This window comes from Siniperca chuatsi, linkage group LG17, assembly GCF_020085105.1.
Source record: "Siniperca chuatsi isolate FFG_IHB_CAS linkage group LG17, ASM2008510v1, whole genome shotgun sequence".
In the NCBI taxonomy this organism is placed as follows: domain Eukaryota; kingdom Metazoa; phylum Chordata; class Actinopteri; order Centrarchiformes; family Sinipercidae; genus Siniperca; species Siniperca chuatsi.
This window is the reverse complement of record NC_058058.1, coordinates 19,850,526-19,875,625: the sequence shown is the minus strand read 5'-3', so window position 1 is coordinate 19,875,625 and position 25,100 is coordinate 19,850,526. Positions and strand designations below refer to the sequence as shown.

The window sequence follows — 25,100 nt, the reverse complement described above, 5'->3', positions numbered from 1 at the left end:
CCCTCCACCCCCTCACAAACACACACACACACACCAACAACCACTCAAATAAACACTCACACAGGCGACCGAAGGCAAACAGACAACGCTGACGTACAGAGACACACATGCAGAAAGGCCAACTCGCCTGGCTGGGGATGGGCAATGGACTTGGGCTTGGGGGTCGCTAGGGTGGAAAGGGGAACAATTTCATGCCCAAGCGCATCAGAAAAGAGTACACTGGGAACACGAGCAAACATTTTTCCACCCAGATAGGTTACAGCAATTACCCTCGCCTCTTTAACCTTGCCTGCAAGCTCTGTTTCAGGTCCCATCCACAAGATGATTCAAACACAGAGTTTGTAATGGAGTGTTGAGGGTTGGGGGGGGTAGCAAGAGTAGCTCCATTAAAGCAACAAATGCAAGTATACATGAATATGAGGGGGAGTGCTGACAATTAAAAGAGAAGTGTGAAGGATATGAAAAAGCATCCATATGAGTGTGCCCATGTGTGTGTGACGCCCTCACTCCACCAAACCTGGATTAACAATATAGGCCTCGCTATTTTATTAGTGTTTGTCTTGTTGCCAACACCCCGAGCCTGCCAACAGGGAGAGGGGAAGAGAAAGCCCTTTTGACACAGGAGAAAACATTAGCATTAATATTACTACAAACACACTTAGAAAATGTCAGGTGGTATTAAGCACAATTGCAACAGCTTTAATCTCTGTTTAATGCCTATAGGAATATTATATTGACCATACTGACATTAAATTATTTGTTCAATCACTGTGAATGTAGATTGCATAAGTACCTCTAAAAGCCAATCTTTCTATTAAGAGTATGCTTTAAATTTTTTTTAAGATATAAAGCTTAGCGGACGGCTATCCAATCTCAAAAAAAGCTAAATGTAAATGTATTCAAGACGGATTGAAATCCTATTTGAGACGCATTCTGGTCAGATGTTGAAAAGATGGAAATGCATCCGTCACTACATAATCTTTACTCCTCCCAGAGCGTAACTATGTCAGTAAGCAGCCTTGTGATGACAGCAGCTAAAGTTTCACTAAAATTACACTGAAATTAGCCATTGTTCTCTGTCTCATTAAAGCAAGAAGAACTATAGCGTATAGGCCGATACTGGCCTATGGCAGATATATCAGTATCGCCATATGTGTTATCCAATGTAAAACAGTTCTCTTTTCAGTATATTGGGTAGAAAGAAAGGCCTCTGTAAACATATTGGTGTCACTACAAAGTTTATCCAGTGTGTGCTGTCACTATAGTGATAAGCAATATAACATGAAAGAGAAGAGGCAGTTCAAGTTAGTTTCATAACACTAAAATACACCTAGTGTCATGAAATGTAACCTCACTAATGGTTAGAACTATAAACCAACACAAAAATGACAACTACCAACATAACCCACCATGTTCTGAACAGACACATTGCAAACACTAACAAAAAGTAACATTTGTATTTTGGAACATAAGGCAGCTAACTGAACTAACTGCGTTCAGCATTAGGCAGTGCATGCTGGGAAATGTGGGCCGTTGCTATGGCTACAATACTCTCTGCACCGCGCAGCACATAGTAGTACAGTGCCATGTGCACAGCTGAGCAGACGTACTGGAGTCAAAGCGGTGTGTTCAGTAAGTGTGAGTAAGTTGCTAACTAGTTTGTGATATACATTACTGGAAAGTTAATAAACAATGAACCCATTTTTTCCTCGCAATTAAGTATGGCTGCGCCCGGTCAAAGCATGGATTCCTCTGGAGAACAAGCTGCAGCATTAAAACCTCCCCTCCCCACAATCTCCCCTCACTGACAGTCGCACATGCTCTGCAGAGAAACACACACAGAGAGTCTTCTGTTTAATGTTGGCCTACTTATGCCGTTATTTTGTTAAAGCTTGTAAGTGCACCTGAAGTGCTGATGTAATTCGGTACCACGTTGGTTTCGATTGTTTCGATAGGTGACGTTATTAACAACAAGCCTTCTCCACACGCAAAAATCCAAAACGCGAGTTGTGTTTTTTGGGCTACTTTATAAAAGATAGTGCTGACGAAGAAATTTAACAGTGCAAACACATAACGGGGAGAGAGAAACAGACAGAGCCAGGCGGGCAAGCCAGTGTGTGTATGTGCAGAGACCAGAGGTGTAGGGGTGTGTGTGTGTGTGTGGGCAAAAGAGAACTGAAGGGAAAAGCAAGATGAGCAGTTTGTATTATATATATATGTATTATATATGTCTATTTTCAATAGACATATATATTTTTTGTTGCAGAATAATGCCCTGCAGTACATACTTTGTTTCTTTGTAACATTTGTTTGTTTTTAAGAGAAAATGATTGAATAAAATATTGAAATATTTGAGACAAGTTTTTGATATTTATTTTGGGTAAATTAATTGTTATATTAATCAAGTAATAAAAAATTATCTTCAGAATAATTGATAAATTTGTCGTTAGATTAATCGACTAATCGAAGAAATAATTGTTAGATTAATCGTTAAAAAAATAATCCAATCCATAGGTGCAACCCTATTACATTAACAGCGAAATATTGTTACATGTTTTGATTAGCAAGAAAACAGTGTTTCTGATCGCAGTTCAATCCAGTGAAATAACGGTTCAGAATCGGAACAAAGCTGTATCATGAATCTCAGAGCTTGACAGAGTAGAGAATAAGTGGTTTAGTAGAGAGCAGTGGTGGAATGTAAGTACATTTAGTAGTACTGTAGCCTACTTTAGCACACTTTAGAGGTACTTGTACTTTCCTTGAGTATTTCCATGCCATTTTCTGCTACTTCAGTAAATTCACTGATACTGAACAGTACTAATGTTTAATAGCTGTTTATTTTATTTTAAGTTATTATTTATTATATCAGTGTTCATTTCTAGAATTGTTGACAATGTATATTATTTAAAATGTTAAAGAATATTATAACTTATATATAAGAATATAATAACTTAAATATTCCTTAATAAAGTGATTTGTTTAAGAAAGCAGCCTTTTGAGTACCTTTATATAGGCTCAGAAATGCAATATAGCGGCTGCTGTATTGGTAATCGGTGAATGTTTCCGCACTAAAATTGGTATTGGTCTCAAAAATCCCATATTTGTCGGGCTCTGCTCTACAAATACTGTACAATGAAATTCAAGGCGCACTGAGCGGCTGTATCTCTGACCCCTGATCAGTGCACCACTGAATGATCTGTGTGGGTGTGATAACATTGATCTGTGAGGGAGCGGAGTGAGTTAAAGCCTGTGAAGACGATATAACTCGCTCGTAGTTCATTAATACGATTCATTCATGTGTTTATGTTAGGTTATAGATAGCTCTTAGCTAACGCTAGCTAAACTATTACTGTAGGGTTCAATGTTAAGGTTTGTTTTCAAGGTTGGGCAAGTGGGTCAGAAATCTACTTGCCCAAAGTCAATTTGTACTTAGTAGTTAATAGTTATTACTTATTATTTATTAGCAGTTATCAAATAACAACAAAAACTAAAGTTTATTGTCACGTTTAATCTTTATAAATAAATTAAATGAATCAGAACAAGGACACAGTGTGTCATAGATGCAAAGCAACAAACATTCTTGCATATCAAAACTGGCATGACTATCTCCCCCCCCCCCCCTTCTCCCTAGAGATGATCTCCTTAACTGTGAGTGAGTGATAAATTATCTAAATAAACTTTGTCTTTACCTGCCGCCATTTTCTCGTGAGTAGGGATGCTCTTATTAGTTTGGTTCTTTGTCAATACTCTTATTCGTTCTTTTTCATTACTAAATAATTGCTTTTTAAAAAATATATTGTTTAAAAAACAAAAAAACTCAGAACAGAATTAGAATTGAATATTTTAAATATAATTAAGTGTTGTTTCTAGAGCAGCAACAGTGTTTACAACAGCAAAGTCACTATATAAACTCACTGGAAACAAATGTCAGTAAAATAAATCATATTCCTGACATCAAAATACTGAGTGAAGTCTGTGTTCTTCATTCTTTCTAAACTTCAGTCAGTATCAGTCCCTCCTCCTGTCCTCTGTCCTCCTCCCTCTGCAGGTAAGTTACCTGGTAGAGGGAGGAGGGGCTGGTTTGTCTCAGCCAGCAGTAAGATTACAAGAATTTGCCAAATTTTAAGATATGTGTCAAACTAAGCTAAACAGTTAGACTACATACAATTGTTTGTAACAATTCACTATTAGCCGAGCTAGCTCGCTGTGCTTGTGTGAAACACCGCAGACAGAGCAGATTAAAATATAGCTTTCTACATTACACGTTTATGCTTGCTGAACAGGTGCATTGATAAAGTCTTGCTTTTTACTCTCGAGGTTTTATTGCACTTACAGTAACGAGCGCAGTTGCTGTCAACTCGAGTAATCTCCACCGCGGCCTGTCTGATCTGCTGACCGCTGCGCTCCTTGTGTCGGTGTGTATGTGTGTGAAGGAGCTCAGCCCGACACAGACAGCAGGAGAGGCTGCAGCAAGCGTGATAATACTACGGGGCCCGTTTAATACCGTGCTTCAGTACCCATTGCTACTCACGAATGCCCGATCGGTATGTGCAACTGAGATAGCTACTTCCATCATCAGCTCTGGAAAAATACATGTGTTTAATTCTTTTTTACGGGCAAGTAAATCTAGCATTCTACGTGCCCTGGGTAATCGGGCAATCCTTATTTTTGAGCCCTGTACTGTTGTTACTAAATTGCTAAAGTGCAGAAGTTATTCTTCTTCTGGCTTTTTTTGGCAGTTGACAAACAGCTTCATGTGCGTTATCACAGCCATCTGGACTGAAGGAGGGATGACCCTGATTTGCACATGGCCCGGGAAAACCAAGATGATTTCAATCAGATTTGTGATATGGCCAACAGAGACGCATATATGTATCTACATGTAAATGAAAGTGTCTTACATCTAACCTGTATTTTCTCAGAATACGTGACGCTTGACATAGTAATTGTAAATGGGGACCCACCTCCAACAGAGCCACAGAAAACATTACACAACTGTTGTTTGATGGAGAAGGTGAGAGGCCTGAAAAATGTTTGACTCACTATATGAAATTTTATGCAATTTGACATAATTGACATGTATAACTAGGATATAATTTAATGCAACAATTCAGTTTGCCTCTACATATGCATTGTGTTCATGACTAATGTTTGTCTACGACAAGATTGAGGATAGCAGATGTTTCATTTACTGCAACATTTAGTCAATACTGAATCCACTCTGCATTAAACAAATCATGAATGTGCCTGGTTATTTTAGCTTCAATGGTGTCTGCAGCATCCAAGCATCTCATCTCTGCCGGCCTGCATTTTCATAACAACAATTTCATATCTCCCTCCTTCCTTCCTTCCGTGTGGCTCTGTAAAGAGTATACAGCTGCTGGACAGGCAACATTTTTAATGACTAATGTTACAGCCACTGATTAACTCAAAGGTAAATGTTATACTGTTAATTACAACAGGGATATAAGCAAGCACATCAAATTAGACCATGAATCAGTCATGGTTACCCCTTCAGAACCTGAGATGAATATTACACTAGAAATAAAAAATGTGTATCCTGATTATTCAAATGGAGAACCACACCCATGCCTCTCATCACGCCACTCCACATGATCCTCCAAGCTGACTTTCATCTACTTAGAGTGTAGTTTAACTCACATCTGTCAGTTATTGTACTTTGATTTGTTTCAACTCCAGTTACCATTAGGGGTTTAATGATATGGCTGCAAAAAAACTGCTCCCATATTCATAAAAGTTGACAGGTTGATGTCTCGATCAACCAGACAACATCTTTAAACCTCACCTCCATAAAGCACATGGATAACAGAACACGGCCTGCTTATATTGCGCATGAATGGCCACCAATCTGCTGGTTGTGTCTGTGAGAGCCCAATAAAACCCCCAGTGCTAGAGTTGAACGCTCTTTATTGATATGCAATATGCAAAATGGCCTCTTTATAGATCAACACTCAGCGTGGTTTATAAGAGTCGGGGCTGAGGGGGAAAGAGAGGTAAAGAGATGAGCAGAAAATGTGGAGAGCGAGAAACAGGGAGGGAAAGATGCTGTTAGTGTATGTATCTATATGTGCATAGCCAGCCACTGCTACCCCATATTGTTCACATTGGCAGCACCCATTCATCTGGATTTTAAATCAATGCACTATATCAACATGGAGGACTTTTCTTTCAAATAAGACCATCTCCTCTGCCCTGGGTTTTCATGCAGCGGTCGACTTTAGAGGCAACTGTAAAAACACTCAAAGCCCTTCACCTTGTCATCCAGATTGCTTTCCCACTACTGCAGGATTTCAGCGTGGCGCTTTGATATACTGTAGAGATGATAACAAAGTGCTTTGTTGCAAAGGGATACTCTATTAGTGCAAGCTTGTATTGGGGTAATAAAGTACTGGTGAATCGGAAAGGTTTGGCTCTTGATGATCCCCTGACTTTTAATCTAGCGCCACCATCAGGTCAAAATTCCAAATGTGTCCAAACTTTGATTTATGACCAAATACCTGCAAAACACAGCATATTAGCATTCTAACAATCTGAACTAAGATGGTTAACATGGTAGAAACATTATACCTGCTTAACATCAGCATGTCAGCATTGTCATTGTGAGCATGTTAGCGTGCTGACATTCGCGTTTAGCTCAAAGTACAGCCTCAGAGCCGATAGCATGGCTGTAGACTCTTAGTCTAGTTATTAGGCCTGTACGAGCATTAAATCAATGTTGAGCACAAACTGTTAATGTTCTTAATGTTTGATATTGACTCATAATATCCTCTCAGATATCGGATATTGCGCCACCTTGTGCCAAGAAATAGTTTGTTTCTGAAGTTATTATACAGAATAATGAACTGAAACCTCTCAGTGTCTGTCATCCGTCTATGTAGTATCATGGATGTTCAAGGTGTTGCTTTTCCCACTCCCCTCATCTCTTTTTCTCTATGAGAAGGGAATGCACAGGAACAGACGACACTTAATCTTCATGCACCCATCAAGACGAAGCATCATTACCGTGCCTCTTATGTGATGGTGAAAAGAAATAATGGGATTTGTGCAATGCGTGTTGATGCACTAAAATGAGCCCTGGCAAATTCCACCCCACACACTGCAAGAAATATCCATCCCACATAGCATGTTCTTTTTTTCTTTTTCTTTTTTTGCTTGGTTCAAGAAAAGAAAAATCAATTTGAAGGTTGAATGAGACTTGATAAGTCACAGTGAACCGGCATTTTGATAGCATCTTGCTTTCTTAATGTTCTGTATTTTCAAGTGAATGAAGAGGAGGCAGTTTGATTAGACAGAAGAGGATTGAGATTCTTCCAAAATCTGCTTTCAAAAATCTGCAAGGGTTTTACTTGCTGTTTTGAATTTTTATTTGCGCCCACAGCACAAGGAGTTATAATTAAAAAAGGAAATTTGATATAAATACTGTAATTTCTTCAGCAGTTATGGCATACTCTGTAGATGTATATTGTGACAGTGTATATATCCTAACAAAAAAAAGACATTATTTCCACTGTAACAACAAATTTTCTTTCTGTGTCACTGTCCTGTGAAACTGACCCCTCTTTTCCATTTAATGGACAAAATGAAACCAAGAGGATACGGGAGGGAGCCAGCTGGATGTGGCACACTCAGGCACAGTATCAGAAGATACAAATTTCATCTTTAGTAGTTTGAATCATTTCGAGGGAAGATGGATTTGAGTATTCAGCGCCGGTGTGCTACTTACGAAGCTGAGAGTTTGATGCCCTACTGTAGCTTTAATAATTGATTACACTGACACTAAAAACTACAGTATCTGGTCAGTCAGTTAGTCCTCCACTTTGTTATCCAATGATATTTGGTTTCATGTCATCGGGTGTTGGATGCAAGGTTAATGTACATCACAGTCAACATCAGAGCCATTTAATGCATTAACTCTATACTCCACTAACCCCCCACCTACACACACACACAAATGCACTCACACTAAGCAAGATAGGCTACAGCCTGGATTCACTTAACTTCATATGCATTTTCATGCAAATACAGTCTGTGGTTTACCCATAATTTCACACAATCATCCTTAACATCTTCATTCCACATCACACAGCTTAGGAAGAAATATCAAACCACACCACGCGCTGTGGACGAGCCATGTTCTGTGCCGGATCCTCCTGATCTTTGTCCTTCTCACACATTATCCGAATAATCCAACTAATATCATAAGATATAGTAAGACGGTGCCAAAAAGAGAGACTGTATTGCAGCGGCAAGGCTGTAAGATACAGGAAAGGGGGCGGCAACTGAGATAATTCACGTGAAACCAGATTTTAAGAGGAGGAATGGTCAGCGTCTTCCAAAGGAGCGCCAAACGTTTGAGCCTTTAAAGCATCCAAGTGTAGCCTACACAGGTAAAATAATACATGTGCAGGATCCTAAACGACCCCCACCTCGCCATCTGCAGCCCCCCCTTGGAGGCTTCCTGGACCGGGGGTGGTCCTGAATCCTCTCCTCCCTGTCCCGAACGCTCTGCTCGTTGTGTTGCTCTCGTGTGATTAATTAAACCGTTGTGCACCTCTGCTTCGCGGCGTAAACGCGATACTTCTGCAGCCAGCGCAAATTCCTCTCCGGGACATGCACACTTACACATCTAACACACACACAACATAGCCTTCACGCACACGCGCGCTTTCACGGTCAGCGAGCATTTACGCACGATTGAAACTCGGTGATCACCAACATCTCCGAGTCTTTTTCCGTAAGTGTTTTGAATTTCCAGCCAAAGACAATTTGGTGCTCATGTGTTTGAGTGTGTGCATGTGAGGGGGGTCGCCCAGCGTTCGCAAATGGCGCAACTTCTCGCTTTTCCTGTCAAGTTGACACAGCTGGGAGCTCCGCTGACAGCAAACCGACCAGACCCTGATGGTTAACGGAGGGCTGCGCCAGTACAAACCAATATCTAGTCGTTATCTTCACCAGATACAGCCAAAAGCCACCTGACAGCCTGCTTGCGCTGCATAGTGAGCGTTCAAAGAACATTTGCACAGGAGCACCTGCACCTTCAACCGCCCCCCCATCCAACCGCTTCATGGAGTATCCTTACCTTAAAGTCGAGGTTTCTTTGCGACGTTTTCACTGAATGTAATCTTCGTTGGAGTAACAGAAACAGAAACACACGCTTATTCCGCAGCTCCTCGGTCGCTGTGTGGAGGAGAACGGATGTTGGAGAAACAGCAGTGAAAACCAGCGGTGCTCTCTCTCTCTCTCTCTCTCTCTCTCTCTCTCTCTCTCTGGTTCACAGGCAGGGCTCCACACTGAAATATTACCAGCAACCGATTGGTCCACGGGCTCCGCTGCTCTAAGGAGGGGCCAAATACAACCGCGGGGACCAAGAAGGCCAACACATCGCAGATGAATCAATCTTGCAAGATACTACATTGATATCAGAATACAGACCCTTCCATCTGAGTTGGTTTTTTGTTGTTGGACCTAATTTAGTCCATCTAAATGCAGTGACGTTGATAAGTTTTCAATGTAGAAGAGTCCCTGGGACCCACTCTAATGACCTGTGGGGAAAATCGAGTGGGTCCCCAATGAAATTTATGCTTTTTGACAAATTGTAGTGTTAAACTCGTGTTTGATGTTCTATGGTTACATTCATGTGTAAAGGTGTGTAAGGATACACAAAATTCACAGTTCGGTATGTACCTCGGTTTTAGGGTTTTAAATAAACTTTGTGTCATTTATTTTGAAAAAATGTAAATATTCAACAGTGGCTCATTGGCCATAATTCTTACTGTAACCCATAAGGCACTCAAATACTGGTATATTGTTAAAAAGAAAAAATAAATAATACAAATAAATAATAAACACTTATTTACACTATTTGACACATTTGGGTGATGCCATCATAAATGACATGTTTGAAGTGTTTCCACAGACAAACCTGAACAATGTTGGCATACAGTTTGACACTAATCTTGGTCCACGTTCACTGTAACTAGCCGGGAAACTGTTATGCTCCCATATAGCGACACTACATGAGCTTGACTAACCGGGCTAAGTTGACTAACATGCTACAGCTGATACACAACAACTGGTGCACTGCCAAAATGTTCTGGGTAAAACTTGTGTTCTAAAAGCGAGATTTCTTTTGTTTATTGCTATGCTTTCAACACTTGTTTTTTGTTCACAATGTAGCGTTGTCAGGGAAAAAAATAGTGTAAATCCCCTGGATGCGTCGATAGTGAGTTTACTGTGTCCTTTCGGATTTTAATGCGTCAGAGACATAGGATGCGTACCTAGCAACATCTGTAAATGTCAATATTTTAGCACTATTTAGTTATACATATTTTCTAGTTTAACGTTATGAATCTGCAGGTAAGTGTAGTCGCGGTTGCCAGCAGTACAAGGAGCAATAATCTAAGTGTAACTTTGTAAATCGATGATCACAAAAAAAATCTTCTGTTTGAAGTCCTGTAGGTTTAATCTTGCAGTTATTACAAGTTATTACTTCACATTAAAAGCATTGAACTGGCGAAACACGAGTTGACTTTTATTATGAAGTAGTCACAGGAAATGCAATGTGTTTGTCAGTAAGCTTGACGCTGGCCGCTATCGTTCATCAAAAATGCATCTACAAAACAAGACAACGGTAATTTTTTGACAGCGGATCAGTTTAAATTATTGCAGAGAGTAATGGAACAGTCAGGAGCGGCCACGGTGAGCTGGCCACAGGCTGCACACCTCCAACTTCTCAGCGAGAAGTCCTTTCACTGTGCCCTGCTGTTCGCAGACACATGCCATGTGCAGCCTAAAATCAGATCACAGTTGCTCAGAGAATGATGGAAAAAGGCCAATTATTGCCTGACTTCGTTATTAAAAATAGTTTGTTTTGAGGCCCCCAGAATTCTGTGACCTGTAGTATTAAACCGCATTTGCTGTTAGGCCTACCACCAGAAACTACAGGTGCTGCCAAATCAACCAGGACTGAAATCGAAAGGATTGCCACTTTAAGGCAAAGAGTAGGTGTCAGTAGGCGATATGAGGGGGAATGCCATCCCCCTTGTTAGCAAAATGACCAAAATCCATAACATTCATCAGGCACACAACACTCACTCAGTTTCCAATATGTGGTTGCATTTGATTGCCTATGGCAAGAGTTTTTCATTGGTTTCCAGTCTAATTCATGACTTTGCTCTAAAAATGTTTGAAAAAGCAATGGATTAGGCTGTATCTTCTCATTAAATGTCCTAAACTGCAAAATACTGTGGGCTATGTTAACGTTTTGTTTAGACTTAAAGTGTAATTTTCTTAAGACATGGGGCGAGATCATTTCAAACAAGGTTGTACTTGTTTCATCTTTTTAGATGCTGCAGAATAAGACAGGGGTAATGTTCAAACTGTCCAAACAGGTTTACATCATTATACAACTACCAACCTACTTGATATTGCAAAAGCAATAGGCCTAAGTTACTCATTACTGACTCATAGGGTAGTAATTGTTGGGGCTCAAGGATACTGTCCTATTGTATTGCTTTAGCTGTGTGTTGTACAATGTCATGATTGAAGAGTCAAACTCATTTCAACCTAAATATGGACAGCCCATGCACAGACACATAACATCAGCAAAGTGCAGGCTATAGGTTACTCTAAGCAAAAACCTCTCCCATGATGTTTTTAGCAGCGTAGCCGCCCATTCTGAATACAGCATCACGTCAAGCACTTAACTTAGACAGTAAATGGGTCAGAGCAGAGACACAGAGTGGGGGGGGAAGACTCGTTTTCAATAGGCCTTAAGGCCATTTTATGATTGCAGTGTTTTATTGCACGATTGAAAACCAGATGGGCCAATACTTGCAAATAATGACCTATATTTATTTTTTTCCTGAACTTTTCAGCTGAACTGCTGAAAATGGGTAAACTTTATGTTATGTGCATGTGTGGCATTACAACATGTGAGGGAAAGAGACAGACTGAGTAGGTGTGCATACGCGCGTGTGGAACCGAAAGGGCGTTGTAGCCTCCAAGTGTTTTCTTTTTTTTCTCTTTTTTTTCTTTTTTTTTGTCAGTTCTTAACTGGGACCGTTATTTTCACAGGCGCTGCGCAGCGCCTTCGGTGTTAATTTCCCACGATGCAGCGTAAATAAATTCAGCGTTGCTGCTCCCACAGAGACAGAACCAGAGGCTCCTCAGATGTCAGTGCAGCAGGACCCACCCTATGAGGTTATTTATCTTCAGTACTAAAGGTCTTTTTCAACTACAACCACCATGTAGACGTTTTGAGAGATTTTGAACACACACAGGATGCTAAATGACAACTTCCATATTATCCCTCTCAGTTCAGCTAATACTGGTCAGTGAAGGATGTAGGCTAGAGTGCAGTGCTTTCATTTGCAAAACAGAGTTTACCCCCTTTCAGGGCTGATAAATATTCATGATATATTAAAGTACTTTCAAATTGAATATGACTATAAGGTCTAGTAAAAAGTTAAAATATAATTAATTGTTTTACTGCATGGCTTGTTTTCCTTGTGATTTCCCCCCTCTGGCGATCATACAGTACCTACACTTTAATTTGCTGCTGCAGCCCTTTTGATGAGGATTCAGCATCTTCAGCAATTGTTAAGAACTTTGTTATCATGGGAAGCGGTATGCAAATGGATTATAGTTATCCTCAGTATTTTATTGTATCATCATTTCTATAAAATAGTCCTGTTTATTTATTAACAGCGGTGACAGTTGTGGAATAGGAGCAGCTTGGTTACATTGGCAGCCTTTAGTTTCAGCACCATGGCCAGTGACACTGATACCAGGGCACTGTGTGAGACTGTTAGTGCAGTGACTGTGTGTGTGTGTGTGTGTGTGTGTGTGTTTAACGGTTCACACCAGATTTCTGACCATTGAAATAAATGTGTTGACTGTCAAGATGAAAGTTTCAGCATGTCAAGTCAACCTCAGATCAGAGTTGAGACTTAGTTGAAGTGTACTCTGCTTGGTGTCAGAGTTTAGTGTTCAATTTCATGTCACACCATCTGCCATGTTGAACACAGTGTGCCTTTGATTACTTTATGAGGTGATGTTTCAGATCATGAGGGTTGCCTGGAACTGCCTACAAGGAAGGACGTGCATGCCGTCATACACACATGCTTCCACACACCAACATCGGCAGTATATCTAGTATGGAAGCAAATTAGGATCATTAATATTTTTAGCTTGTGAAATGATGTTCACAGATAATTTCACAGCCTGCAGTTGTATATCACCTTTTGTGTGCATGTGAATGGCATGCACGTATCTGAATGTGTGACTTTGTAAAAAAGACACACAACTATGTTTCTTAAACAACTTAAATTCATTTATTTAAGACATTTTAACTTCCTGAAAAATTCAGAATCTTGAATGAGACTTTGATAATAAATAAGGAAATATATTGTCCACCCTGAAAAAGACTTGGGATTTAAATGGTTTTCTGACGTGAACTGAAAATCTCTCTTTCTTTGTCTCCCCCCAGATTATTTTATTTTGCTTTAGCTTTGATTATTATTTTTATATATAAACCCAAATATATTAATACGGTTTAAGAAACTGAATTCAGACTGCTGTCACTAAAATGACATAATAGGTTGCACACTCACGCTCTGATCGCATGATGACTTTGAATCAGAGCTGGAGTGTGCGACCCCTATTCTGTCATTTGTTTGTACACGATCCTCTGGAGTCGGCACCTCACTAATCCAGGCGTGCATTCTTGCCTTGTACCTGTTCAAAGTTATTTGAGAAACAATAATGAGCAACAAATACATGATTATACTATAATAATTATACTTTGTACCTTTGTTGACATACGTTGCTGTTATGGCTGACTGCTGGTGAGCTTGTGGCACGCTTGAAACTTGAATTTTTGGCTGTGCATTTGACAAGATGTCCACAAAGCTGCGAACAGCTCTCTCTATTAAGGAGTTCTGCTCCTGTGTGTTTGATATTAAAGACATTTAGCAGCTCATGAAAGAGGTGTAACATTGAACAAATGTTCTCCCACCATAAAAACATAATACTGAGCACATTTTGCTGTATTGACAGTTCACTACGGTCCCCTTTTAGATTTGAAGATTGTATTATTAGCCTGCTACTGTTACTTCCCTGTTCACTTGGTTTATTTTCCAGCTGACGTGAACATGTACAAGTTGGATTGGAAACGCATGCCCGCAGCATTATGTCTTGAAACACCTGTTAAAGACTAGCCTTACTTTCCTTAATATTAACGTTACTTGTTCAAACGGCACGACAACAAACGTTAGCCAACAGACTGTAGCTAGCTAAGACATTAGCTAATGTGCAAATTAAGTAACTCCAGGATGCATGCACAGCTGTCTTGATATATCTAGTTAATTACAATGTAAAACTTTACTGGCATGCTCTGTGCTAATTAACCTGAATCCCGGAAGAGTTCGCCTCTGGCTCCTCCATGTTGACTCCAGCATACTACAGATGGACGAAGTAACCAGAATGTGCTAGAACCTTTTGCCCCCTGATTGGACAGTTTTACTTCCTCTGATTGGATGGTCAGTGGGCAACGTGCTGATTGGCTAGTCAACCTTAAAACAGGGCCAAAATCTATGCTTGTAACTCGTAGCTTGTAACTTCAGTGTCGCATACAAATAATAGGATATTTGTGGGTCTGTCTCTCAGACTGTGTGAAACCTTACTGTTGGAAATATTCCTGCACATATTTTAATTACACATACACAAAATATTTCTACAGCTGCAAAACTTTACACATGTGCAAATTATATCTGTGTGCACAGAACTTTTTCACACATGCACAAAATATTTCTACGGCTGCAAAACTTTTTTACAAAGTCACACATTCAGATACGTGCATGCACATTTTTTTCACATGCACACGAAAGGTGATATACAACTGCAGGCTGTGAAATGATTTACATTTAGTACATTAACATGCAACCCTGGGCCCTAAGCTTTGCTATAGGCAAGTGTGTTTTACTCACTCAGAGTGCATTAATGCTCATGCAAAGTATAGGAGAGAAAATCACAGTATTTCAGCCTCATTATGTTTGTTTCTCTCCTAGTCAACTGCACTCAAGCTCAGCCATGGCAGACCACAACAAGGCCACTGAGATGTAACTGTATACTCTCACTGTCTCTCTCGATGGAAGGCAGCCTTATGAATATTTATCAGTTCACTGGGTCAAGGTGTAATATCCGTATTTTCAACACGACACAACACGGGCCCTCACCCCTCATGTATGTGGCAGGGCATTCATCACCAGGCTAGAATCGTTTACAGCTCGGCCTTGCGCCACCTGCTTCACAGCCTGCCAGCAGATCCGTTTGTATCTTCATTAGCGCTTGTCTGAACTCCGCTAAAGCCAGATGTCAGAAGGCCCTGACCTTGGCTCACTTTGAATAAATTCAACCCACTGGCTGCAATTTTGTGTCATAGAAGAAGTCGATTGTTTTTCCTTGCAAACCTGCTACTTTTCTGCAGATCTTGAGATTGAAGTCCTGAATTAACATGGTCACAAATAAATTAAAAATGCTATTTTCTGCTCCAGAAGCATTGGTTGGATTGTTATTTGGAAACCCATAACCCCTCTTACGTACTTTCACAGTCCAAGTGTTAGCAATGCAGGTATTTCCCATAAGAAGCAATCTTTCAAAAACAAATGGCAAGTCAGTGGCAAAAATAAATACTAATCTTTCTCTCTAAGTCAAAGGTGAAAAATGTAGCTTTGCACGAGCAGTCCCACAGATATCAGCATATACAAATACACACCCATGCATCATAGTGGAGAGAAAGCAGGCATCCAGTATTTTCCATTACAGCAAAGAGGTGATTTGACATATTTGATAGAAACCTGGAACAGTGATGCGAAAATAAATGTACTGTATATTGTTTTTCTCTGCCAAGAGAGCCAAGTTTGAAGGCAAAATTAAATCAGAATAGTTCATAAACACATCAGTAATGACAATTTAAGAATTTCTGCCAACTACAGAATCACATAAATACCCAGTCTGCGATGGCTCATGTTTACCTGTGGTCGGAGTGCATTATCGCCCCTGGACAAAACATTGATCATCTTCAAAAAAAACAGCCACTCAATTGATCCCCAAACAAATGTGATGAGCTCTATCCATGGTTCATCCCCTTTGGGCCTTTTGATGTGGGGAAACTTGCTGATCTGCCGTGCCCTCCTTTTCTAATAAAGCTGTCATCAGCTGCCAATGTGCACTTTCATGGCGTCGCTCCAAGCTGGCTGAGATCAATAGCGCCTGTCAGGGACCGGTCCCTAGGCGTAATAAGGCTGGGAGACACATGGTAAGTAGACCACGGGGTGGGGGGGCGGGCAATCTAGGCAATGCTCTGATTGGCTATGGACCCTGATTTCAACAGGGAGACATGACACTGTGTTTAGATATAAGCCAACTGGACTCATATTACAGAATCAAGAGCCAGTGGTGACACTGAACTGTCCACTAAAAGGGGAGAAATCTGATACAGAATGTAAGAGATGCGGGCTATTAGCTGTATTTAGTTTCTGTTGGCACAGTGATGATGTCACAAACCCTTTTAGTGTAGTGTGATATCACCCTTCTCCCATCGGCCTACTAGGCTTCAACACATATTATATTTATATGTATATATATATATATATATATCCATCACTTCAGAAGATCTACAGCTCTGCCAGTGCCATGCATATTTTATCAAACAACATGCAAGGCTGTGGAGCCCATAGCTCATGTAGCTTTGACATCTTTACTAACCAGGCACCACTGATAGACAAAACACCGCTTTCTGTGCTGGAAATGTAATGTTAATGTGACAGACTGATAGAAAGAGTGATTGTTGTGCTGTCCCATGCAAACACACACACACACCCACACAGTACAGACACAGTGTTATATCATGTGATGTAAACCCAGAAGTAGTGATTTCTTTCCTTAGTCTTGCAGATTAATTTTGCACGATATGACATGTCACAAGAACTTACTACTGTTCCGCAGAGACTTCTTTTTGTGGACAATCTGCAACACAGTGATGGTACACAGTCAAATCTGTTTTGGATTCTAAGACAAATTAATTTTATATAAGAAAGTATATCATTGCAAATGCATTGGCAATTCCTCCAATAGATGTTGAGATATTTAAGTCTGGACCAAAGTGGTGGACTGACCAACATTGCTCTCCCTAGAACCATGCTGCCAGCATGGCTAAAAATAATGTGGGTTTTGACACACTATTTTCTTAAAATTAATATTAAACTCCATAGAACCACCTTATGTCAGTACATTAAGAGAGACTGGGTAGAAAGTGTTCCAGCCTGTTTTTCTACACGTGATGGTTGCAGTTAATCATTTAGCAAAGCAAGGAAAGGTTGAATTAACACTCCCTCCATTACTTATTCATGGAAAAGAAAATCACAAACATGGGCATGATTTGTTGGCTGCCAGTATTTTCTTTTTTTCTAAAGGGACCTGAGCTGTCGAGTAAATGGATCTGGTCATTTTTTGCTTCTGTTTCATTTCAACCCATGAGGATACACCTGCCTGTATGTTTTTGTTATGTAGGTTTAAACAGATGAAAATGGACAAAAAAACAGTTCCACAGATTTTTCATCCTCAAACTCATGATGTGGTGTTCCAACCCATCGCTGAGTAAGTGTTCCCATTCCACATGCATATCTGCATTATTGAGTTCAATGATGTACATTCAGGACTGCATCAGTCATAAAATACAATAGTGCATGTTTAAATGTGTCCAGCGGTGAGGAATTGATTGAAGTTTAATCTGGCAATTAGTTTCATTGATAACTGTACCGGCAGGGAGGAACGCACCGAACACAGGAAGGCATAACACATCTCCTGAATGGAAACAGTCCCATTACTCTCTGTCTGCTGTCCTCACTTCCCTGCTCGCAATTCATCTACGGATATAATGACCAAAGAAAGAGCAAGACGCTGATCTGTCAGGATGATTCACTGTCAATTTACCAGGCTTTTTATAAAGCCCCGCTCTGTGCAGCAGCCGGGTAGATGGACCCAGCCTCCTAACTCTATTTATAATATACATATTGACACATATGATGGTAAAGTGCTGATTGGGAACGACTGTGAGGAGATCACTTCTCAGCTAAGACAAATTTAACTAAGGGTGGTGTCAGAAGGTGATAACTGGAGTGGCCATTAGCAGTTGAATTTGTACAGACTATGACGTGATATGGTGCTGAGCAGTATTATGACCGCCGTCGCTGTTTTTGAATTTGTGTTATCATGCAGTAAATGCATTTGAATAAAATGCTTGTTTACGACCAATCACTGTTTCATTGTCTTGGTGATATGAGAAAGCCACTGGGTTTAATGCTCACAGCATACTCTGCATCTTCCGAAGGCTTGTTTTGAAAAGATGCATTTATTCTATCCAGTGTATTGCAGAGATTTGCCTCAAGATTTTGCATTATCGCTGTATGGACTTTCAATGAGTAAGCAGAGAGAATCTGAATTATAGCAACATCTTGGGCTTGTCCAGGTCAGCTATAGTCAGACATCTGCAAACAAAGCCTGTGCACAGCAAGCCGGCTGTCTGGGCCTTGACTAAAGAACCTAGTCAGGCTGCAGACTTTCCAATAAGCACAAAAATAAGGTGAGGTCTTGCTGCATAGTTTGCATCAGCAGACAGAGGACTCTCTGATAAGTGAACTATAATCTAGACAAAAAGATGAAATAACACTAAGTAGGTTATTTTCTTATTTGAAGTTTAATTTGGCCAAGGTGGAGCTAATTTAAAATGCTATATATATATATATATATATATATGTTTGGGTAGTTTCATCTACAACATTGCATCATCTTTTATATAATGACCGTATGTTTTGTATCCAAATCTTAATCTGAAAAGAAACTATTACTGTCAAATAGCCTAAATGTAGCAGAGTAAAAAGTAGCAGGGGCATCATGCAAGCCAAATTTCTGAGGGGGGGCACTTAGAGCAGGGGGCCATGGGGGTCCTTCCTCAGAAAAAAAAATCTGCAATTTGACATAGCCTATATATTCAAAGACTTTAGGGGGGTTATATTAAAACTTCACTTTGTAGCTCAGTGATCTTCCACTTTATATTAGGGTAAATACTGTATATTTATTTAGAGATTCTCATGTGTATTATTTGTGCTGTTATGGTTACTGAAAATGACTCACTTCTACACTAGCTTCTACACTGCTGACACCTTTCTTGAAAAAGAGCTAAATCTTGTCTGGCCCCAAAAAAAAATGTAAGGGGCACATTACCCAGAGAACATGGATAATAAAGCCACAGATGAAAGAAATCCTGCCAAACATAATAGCTGTATTTTCAAACAAAATGCATAGGAAGCAGCAGGGGTACAGATGCTCCATTGCCAATAAAAGCTCAGACTGAGCAGTAGTAACCTATTTTCCAAACCTCCTTGAAAGATCCACCATCACCACTAGCCTAAGAGCATATAACCTGTAACCACACACACACACGCACACACACACACACAATGATATAGCTGTGAGTTTGAGCAAATCATGCAGGTGATATAAACCTCAGGAGGTCAACAAATCCATTCCACAACTCATTTCCCATTTCAGGCGGATATGGGGCTTCATTGATCGGTGCATCATGTGCTTCTTGGAAATAAGGTGACTGGCGCCATTGCGTGGCATAATGGGAAATTACACGAGTCTGCGTGGTAGTCAGACAGTCCCGTTAACCATCATCTGATACTGGTACTAAGTCTTCTAATCAAAAATAAACGTGCTCAAAATTATCTTGAAATGACTGTAGACATGCGTTTATTTATTATAATAGTGCCGCACTGACTGTGAATGAAAGTAGTCTTTTTTCCGTTTAAAACATGACATTTAAGAGCATCGCTCTCTTTCCAGTGTGAAGTCCATTCATGCCTCGGTTTCTTAAGCTCTTTCACCGCTAACCTTTAAATAACCGATGGCAGGCGATATTCCCGTGTAATTAATACAAATTGGTGGTCTTTAAACAAAGTCCGAACGCAGCTGACCAGAACTACTTTAAGTTCATCCATCCCATTTCCTGGACGGAGTTCCTGAGGGAGGGTCAGTGGAGCAGGCATGGGAAAGTTCTCCCCACTTTTTCCGATTACATCGATTCTTTTTAAAGAAGGCAGACACAAAACGACGACTCGAGCTGCAGACCGCTGCTGTCAGGAGCGGAGGGTGACATTAAAAGTAGCCTACACTGAGTGCTGAGGCCAGCAAGCCAAGAAGGAGACAAACCCCGCTTCACGAGAGAGAAAGGTAAGAATTCTCCAATTAGGACAAAAGAAACCCCAAACAGATTATTACATAATCATATGTCCCTGTAGTTCTTAATAGTTGTCAATGAGTCAATTGTACTGTATTTGATATTGTTTATAATCCCCCAAGGTATCAGAATAACATGTATACAAGGTGCTCACAATGCCTAGCACACTTTTTATTGACTTTTGGTAGGTAATTGTACTGTAATTGTTTTATTATTTTATTACCTTCTGTATTCCAATAATGAATTACGGGGTGTCTAAATTTTTTAAAGTCCAGTGTCCCGCCTTGTTGTAGATGTTTTTTTTTTAAATTCCATATGGTTTCCGTAATCAATATAAGAACTTAAAGTATGCCAATAATAAGGCTGTGGAATATAAAACTGAAATTAATTTAACTTGTCAAAAGTCCTGTGAAAAGCCTGTTGTGACTTGTAGTATCTGTGGCACTAATGATTTCTTGGTTATAGTGTTTTATTGTATTTTAAACTGTGATATACTAAGTGTGGACTTTACAGTCTTATTTTATGCTATTTTTTGATCTCATATGGTGAACTATTACTAGTCTGTTGGTATGTTTGGTAGAGGTAACAGTAATACTCAAGACAATACTCCCAGAAGTGGATCACTCCAGTTATCATTTTTGTGCCTGTTCAGCGGGCCAGCTTACCTGACAGTCCATTGTCTTGTCTCATCCTGTCAGAAGAGTTTGTATTTTCAGTATTAGGAAATTTATTTTTTCTCAGAGGGGAAGAAATAACAGAAAAACATAAACAGTCTAAATTAATAGACAAATGTCACAGACGTGCCTCAACTCCCCCACACAGGATGTTTATTCAGATGTGTGTGTGTGTGTGTGTGTGTGTGTGTGAGTTTCCTGACGAGCCACTGACTGTGTCATTTATCATTAACAATTTTCATCAACCCCCCCCCTCAATACCTCAAGACAATACTTGAGCGAAATCAGTCACTGTATGATTTGACTCAGCTTTAACTGATTCATAAATCCAGATAGAAAAATGAATGTGTACGATAATGCTGTATAATGTAAAGGTTTGAGTGGCCTCTCTTGGACTCATTGACTCCAGTTTTACTGTGAAAGCGTACACTATTTCCATTCATATTAAATGTTAACTTTAGCACCATATGTTTTTGTTTTAGTCCATTTTAGTGTATGGAGGCCTTGTTTTTCACATCGTGATGCTGAGGAGTTGGAGCCCATCCTAACAACACTGTGAGCTCATGGAAGAACTAATAGGGCGCTGCAGCCAGATACACATGTTGCCCAGTAAAAAGACACCATTATACTGAAAAAGTCAGAGAAACTTAGCTCATTTGTTGCTTATAGAAAACACTTATGTATTAGCTGCGGTTTATGACAACCCTTGAGAATTCTGTAGTGGACATAAAAAGTATATATAAAAATATACCATTTAGGTGTTAAGTGGTATGTTCAAGCCAATCTGTTCAGCAATGTAGCAGTAAATGAAAAGGTGGATAAACTATATGACCTGCATAACAACTACACAGCAGTTCACAATTTGAACAGGCGGAAGAGAGTTTAAACCGGTGATTTGAGGTTGGTTTGTTTTGCTAACAATTTTGGTTCCATCTTACCCAGCCTGACAAAGAGCTTTCACAATATCTTGGCAAAATATGCAACAGGGCAGATTTTAGTCAGATTTGTGCAAGATCTGTAGAAAAACCTATTGGACATATATATATATATATATATATATATATATATATATATATATATATGTGCCAAATTTGGCACCTTTTTGAGAATTATTGTGTGAGCCTGGGAGTTCTTCCAAAGTGATACAGAAGAATCAAATGCTAGTTCGCAAAAGCAGGTAATGAGCATTTTCTAAAATTGCGAAACATCTTTATGGGTGAAACGGGGTGCGGCCTACATCAGGAATATTCAACTCAATGTATGGAATGTAGGGATGTAAGGTTTTTGATATGCAATTTATGGTTAGAGAGTAATTCAATAAAAACTGCATACATTTTTACTTGTCCTCCTTATAAGAACCTGTCCTCATTTTGTAACCTGTGTGCCGCAAAAAGGTGTGTTAACTTTAAAATCTTTATTTCTCAAACATTCTCTCATTCTCCCCCACCTGTCCATCCATCCTTTATCTACCAACTGTCCCTCTTAGGAGCAGAGGATGTCCAGAGCTGACTGGTCCTTCCTGGAGCACCTGCTGGAGGAGGGCCAAGAGTATTCGACAGGCATTGGCCGTGTCTGGCTCACCGTACTCTTCCTGTTCCGCATGCTGGTACTGGGAACTGCGGCCGAATCTGCCTGGGATGACGAACAAGCTGGCTTTGTCTGCAACACGCTACAACCCGGCTGCCCTGCTGTGTGCTACGACAGAGCCTTCCCCATATCCCACTTTCGCTACTTTGTCCTCCAAGTCATCTTCGTCTCCACGCCGACCATCTTCTACTTTGGATATGTGGCTATAAGGGCTGGGAAGGACAAGAAAAAGCAGGAGGAACAGGCAGAAGAAGGCAATGGTGGAAGTAAGAGAGGAGAAACTGTAGTAGAAAGGGACAATAACAATGTGACCAAAGACAATGCAGAAGAGAAGGAGAAACAAGAGGATGGTGGGAAAGGTAGAAAAGCTGACAAGGCTCCTCCTGATGCTCCTAAACTGAAAGGCAGGCTGCTGTGTGCATATGCATTCAGCATCCTGTTAAAAGTCCTTCTAGAAGCTGGCTTCATCGTAGGGCTGTGGGTCGTTTACGATGGCTTTTTCATTGCAGCAAGGTTTGAGTGCACGGGGTTCCCTTGTCCTCACACGGTGGACTGCTTTGTCTCTCGACCCACGGAGAAGACCATCTTCACCATCTACACTCAGGTGATCGCATCCATCTCCCTGCTCCTCAACCTGGTCGAGCTCCTCCACCTCCTCCAGCTTGCCATCTCCCATCGGCTGGAGAAACGCTACCGTACCCAGCGCTACCTACCTCGGTCACAGCAGGTAACAGCCCGACAGGAGACTCCAGAACTCCAAATGGAAACGCCACAGTCTTACAAAGCAGGGAGCCATGTTAACCTCCCCATCCAGGGGGAGGCTACATGCCACCCCAACCCCTGTGAGAGCTACGGGGATCTGGCGATTGAGGTGAACTGGGGACCTGGGAAGGCTGAGAGTGACCTGCTTCCCAGTTATGTGAACTGCATGGGGGCTATGAGGACAACTCATTCCCCTAGAGTCCATTATAAACAACACACACAGTCACACCACACTGAGAAAAACACTAAGGGTGCCCATAAAGGAAAGTCAAATCAGAAGCATTATGTATGACCCAGTCTGATAGGGCACTATGTTGTTTATGACTATGAATATATAATATTTGTTTAGTTTCTGAGTCTTCCAGTTTTTTATAAGTACTATCCTGCACATGACACTTGACTATCAGGAGCGCACAGTGAGAGCTCAAATGAAGAAGAACAACTATTACGCTGTGAACCTGATGCCTCAGAGAGGCAGGCAGACATTCAACTAGAGATTTACCAGATAAATGGACCTATTCAAAATGAAAAATTTTGAGAACACTCCCCAAGGCAAAGAAAATTAGACTCTACAATGAGAGAAAATTACAGTCATAAGATGCCTTCATGTTACATCTAATGACTTTTAGTGCTGAATATGACAGTGAAAAAAAACACTGAAAATGAGAGACTGCGGAGGAGCTGCGGATATTGTGTGAGTGTGTATGGGAGAGTACGCAGTAGAACCACATTTAAGCATATTCCTCTGAGATTTGCACTGTAACCCCTGGAGCTCTGTGAAGCCCCCTCCTCTCCCCATGGCTGTGTTCACACTGTGGAATGTACTGGACTCTGGGTCCTGCTCATATCCCAAGAGAATAATGGCTGCGTGGATGCAGGCATGCATGCATGCACACACACAAAAAAAAAGTCTCCTTTCATCCAGTGAGTTTTGGTCACTTGAGTTGGGGATATGAACTGGAGAAGGCATGGGTAAACAGAAGGGGAGCCAAACCAGGGGAATTCTGGGATTGTAAATGACTTATCGTTGCCAGTAACCATTGTATTTTAGCTATGAGGAATGAGGGAGAGAGAGTAAGCATCCCATTTAAAAATGAAAAATGTAGAGAGCTTGAGGGAGAACTCAAAAGATGCATTAGTGATTGCACATTGAATGGACTGAAAGCGGTACAGAAATGTGCAAACTTAATGAGAGGAAATGACTAATTATGTGAAAACTGTATTTAATGTTTAAAGTATTGTGAAGAAATAAAAGTGTTAATATTTATTATTTTGTGGAAAATAAAGTTTAAAAGTACCATAAATGAATGGATTTATGATCACTCACATACTGCATTATTCATGTTATTCAAATTATACTATAGATGCTATACAGAGACTATATTCCATACAAGTTGATCTCCTGTGTACATGATGGTTTTGTCTTTGATTTCAGTGTGGGGAAAATGGCTCTGAAGTGTGTATTGCTTCTCTGTCCAACCATACACTTTCCGCTATCCAAATACTGTCACAATACAGAGGCACTGAATCACTCAAGAGAAAGCACTTTGGGAATAATAGAAAAACGAAGATGTGGAGAAGTGGATGAGCCTTACAGGGTATCATGAGCATAACCTCCTGAGGGCAAAAAATGGGGGCGAAATAACTGTGATTTTCAAATCCGTAGCTCTGGCTGTACAGAGGGAAAAAGCGTCAATTATATGCCAGTAAAAGTTCATACAAGGTGGAATGGCACTTTATGCTGGCTGTATTTA

At 40.4% G+C, this 25,100-nt stretch overlaps 2 protein-coding genes across 4 annotated transcripts in view; one reads left to right on the top strand and one right to left on the bottom strand.

Moving 5' to 3' along the window:
* The window catches only part of dlgap3 (discs, large (Drosophila) homolog-associated protein 3), a 113,980-nt gene extending 104,272 nt beyond the window's left edge, over nt 1-9,708 (bottom strand). For 2 of the 3 annotated variants that reach the window (XM_044171297.1, XM_044171299.1), the window contains exon 1: nt 9,101-9,707. The gene's annotated coding sequence lies outside the window, so the exon portion shown is untranslated. Of the gene's footprint in view, nt 1-9,100 lie in introns of all 3 variants that reach the window. The other variant, XM_044171298.1, reaches the window with a different exon arrangement.
* Nucleotides 9,709-20,116: 10,408 nt separating this feature from the next.
* Nucleotides 20,117-24,613, top strand: gja4 (gap junction protein alpha 4). Its single transcript, XM_044171284.1, has 2 exons — nt 20,117-20,316; nt 22,484-24,613. Exon 2 carries the CDS (start codon nt 22,493-22,495, stop codon nt 23,636-23,638), a length of 1,146 nt encoding a protein of 381 aa, XP_044027219.1. The 5' UTR covers nt 20,117-20,316; nt 22,484-22,492; the 3' UTR covers nt 23,639-24,613.
* Nucleotides 24,614-25,100: the final 487 nt, after the last annotated feature.